The sequence below is a fragment of the Diuraphis noxia genome, unplaced genomic scaffold, assembly GCF_037042655.1.
Source record: "Diuraphis noxia isolate RWA-SAM2 unplaced genomic scaffold, SU_Dnox_SAM2 contig0003, whole genome shotgun sequence".
Taxonomy (NCBI): domain Eukaryota; kingdom Metazoa; phylum Arthropoda; class Insecta; order Hemiptera; family Aphididae; genus Diuraphis; species Diuraphis noxia.
Genome location: NW_028301713.1, coordinates 47,113,547 through 47,116,495, shown reverse-complemented (window position 1 = coordinate 47,116,495; position 2,949 = coordinate 47,113,547). Strand labels below are relative to the sequence as shown.

The 2,949-nt window shown below is 27.8% G+C and overlaps 2 protein-coding genes across 2 annotated transcripts; both read right to left on the bottom strand.

Moving 5' to 3' along the window:
• Positions 1 to 524, bottom strand: LOC107169037 (peptidyl-tRNA hydrolase 2, mitochondrial). The gene has a single exon (XM_015518641.2). The coding sequence runs from the start codon at positions 522 to 524 to the stop codon at positions 42 to 44; it is 483 nt and encodes a 160-aa protein (XP_015374127.2). The 3' UTR covers positions 1 to 41.
• Positions 341 to 1,858, bottom strand: LOC107169038 (uncharacterized). Its single transcript, XM_089224381.1, has 2 exons — positions 1,663 to 1,858; positions 341 to 748 (listed from the first exon to the last, which is right to left on the bottom strand). Exon 2 carries the CDS (start codon positions 724 to 726, stop codon positions 517 to 519), a length of 210 nt encoding a protein of 69 aa, XP_089080507.1. The 5' UTR covers positions 727 to 748; positions 1,663 to 1,858; the 3' UTR covers positions 341 to 516.
• Positions 1,859 to 2,949: the final 1,091 nt, after the last annotated feature.

Genomic DNA, 2,949 nt, shown 5'->3' with positions numbered 1-2,949 from the left:
TTAACATTCAAAAATAAAATGCTATATTGAAGTTCTACAAATTAAATTAGTTTTAAGTGGCCAGTAATTTGATCAATAACATCGGAGTTAGCTGGACCAATACCTATTACGGTAGATGTTCCTGCTTTGACTTGAGTTGCTCCAGCATCATATATAATGCAAGAAAGCACTTTATGGGATTTTGCAACCTTTGATAATTCTTGAAGACCTTTTTCACCACTGCCAATACTAACTACAATCTTTCTTTGTCCAGTCATTAGCCACATTTTTGCCATTTGAGGTTGATGTTGCATTGCCGCTTTATAACATTCAACAGAAGCGTGGGAACACTGTGCTGCTATTTTACCTTTAGTCATTCCCAAATCATTTCTGACTACCAGTACAAGTTTATTATTTACAGAAAGTCCATTTAATGATCCAGAGAGAAGTGGCCGAATATTGCGATACCCATATGAAACTCCTGAGCCAATTAAAAGACCAACAACAAATGGAGTAATGAACTCATGATTGGAAATATCAAACATTTTCTTTGTTTGCAAGTTTTTGGTTTTTCTCAATGCACAATTTAAACTCTTTTACTTCTGCTTGACACTTTCTCCAGTCTTTTGTTTTAGCTATACAGTCTTGGACTTTATAATGTAAGTGAGCACAATTAGTTTTTTTTAGTAATTCGTCTAGTAAATCAATGTCATCCTTTGCTTGACTGGACTCTCCTTTCGAGTGCATTTCGTTACACTTCAAACTTGACCTAAAAAAAAGTCATTACCTATTAATGATTTAAGGTAATATTTTATTACACGATACATGAACCATTAACCTATATTAAATATTTTACTAAAATACTCATTGATAAAAGATAATTTATAGAATTAGTAATACTCAATATTTATCTCAGGTGATAATATGAATAGTGTATGCAGTATATATTAAAAATATAATATGATACATACGACAAAATAAAATACATAAAAATACTAAAAGTAACAATTTTTTCACTGCTAACCAGAGTTTTTCAACACTATAAGTTTATTAAAAAAAATTATTTGAGAATCAACTAGGAAATGTTAAATCGTCAGTACTAACTTTGATGATGACTTGTTGAAATATATCATTAAACTGGGATGATTTTTTTTTTTATGATTTTTTATTAAAAATTTATTGTATATAGGTAATATCTTATAATTATAAAATAAAATTTTGAAATCTCTATTTATATTGTTCATGTATATAACCACCAACAATGTCTAGTTATGTTAGTGCTATACTTGGCAGATAAATGATTATGGTGAATTAGTCCATAATAAAAATGATTCTTATATACAATAGTGGTGTAATGCATCTTATAGCAACCTAAAGATTGAAAAACAAAGCTAAAAACATTCCCCGAGTCTCATGGAATATGCGTGCGAAATTGATGACAAGCAGGGGATACTAACAAAAGTATGATCATTTATACTTAGGTTATTTTATTTTATTTCACACTTTCATAAGGAAAAATAAATAGAAAAGTATAATAACATCAAGACACATTATTCTTTTTAAAATTTCCATACAGAATTTTCCTATAGAAGTAATGGCCAATGGGTATAATTATATACAGAGGTACAAATTCTAATAAATATAAGAACTTAATATATACCTACTAATTACAAACAGACTTACTAAAAATTTTAATTCCAATCTCTGATTTTAAATAGATTCCATATTATACGGTAAATAGGTATCCACATTCAACTTATTTCTACAATTATTATAACTATCGACTATTCAGTGCCTCAGTAGTCACAAGTCAAGGGAAGTCATGTACTCATGTGTAAACACTAAATACTATCGAAGTATAGAACCTAAATAAAAAAAAAATTTTAAAATACAAAAATGATAAGCCAGACGGCAGACAACTGTTTTTAAATGATAAGCGATAACATTTCATTCATGTTTTTTCTTATCACCAGTCACTACTACAAGCTTAGATTATATTATTATATTATTATAATGTAGAAGGTACGTGTCTTGACATACCGAACCGGGCTTTTCCTTTCATAGTTATGTCGATGAATACATTGATAAACAATAATTTTCGAATTTCATAATCTGTTTTTACTTAGGTATTAGTGCAATATAACTTATTGTTTGAAATCTTAATAATGTATTATTTTTTTAAAAGTCTGCATAAAAAACATAATATATATAATAATTTTTGTTCGACTACTGTTGACAATGCCAAATTGTAGCACATCACACCATATTTATTTATTAAAACTGCATATACAATCAAATGTATCTACAAAATTATAACTGCTCATATTATGTATACATTTTTTTATAGATAAACAGTGATTTATTAAGCATTCTCAGGGGCCATCCTTATTTTTCCCTTTAATAGTGCCTACATTTATTTGAATTCCGGTTTTGAGATATCCATTAGTTAAGGTTTTACTGAACATGGAATTTTGTTTTATATTCTTTATATTAATTATTATTAAATATAAATGTACCTATAAATAATAAACACCTACTTATAAATTGCTACAACTATGTTTTATACAAATAAAAAAAGCGGGTAAGTCGTGGATGTCGCTCTGCTGTACAGTAGGTTACTGTAATGGATGGGATTAAATTTGAATGCAATGATAGGTATCATTGTATACGAAAAACGATTCTGAACGGAGGTGATTTGTCAGTCTAGGATATATTATATTTAAATATTGTCATATACCTATTCTATTTTGAAACAAATATTTTATTTTTCAATTCAGACGCATTTTGCATATGTCATGGTTAATACATTTTTCCAAAAACATTGCATGTATACTGTATAGTTATCATAATTCATAATACCTACCTTATATTATCATAGATATACATATACCTGGTTTGAGGATAAATCGTTATCATTACGCGATTTTATAAAAATTTAAAACTCAAACGCTCAAAACATTTTTCCTATAA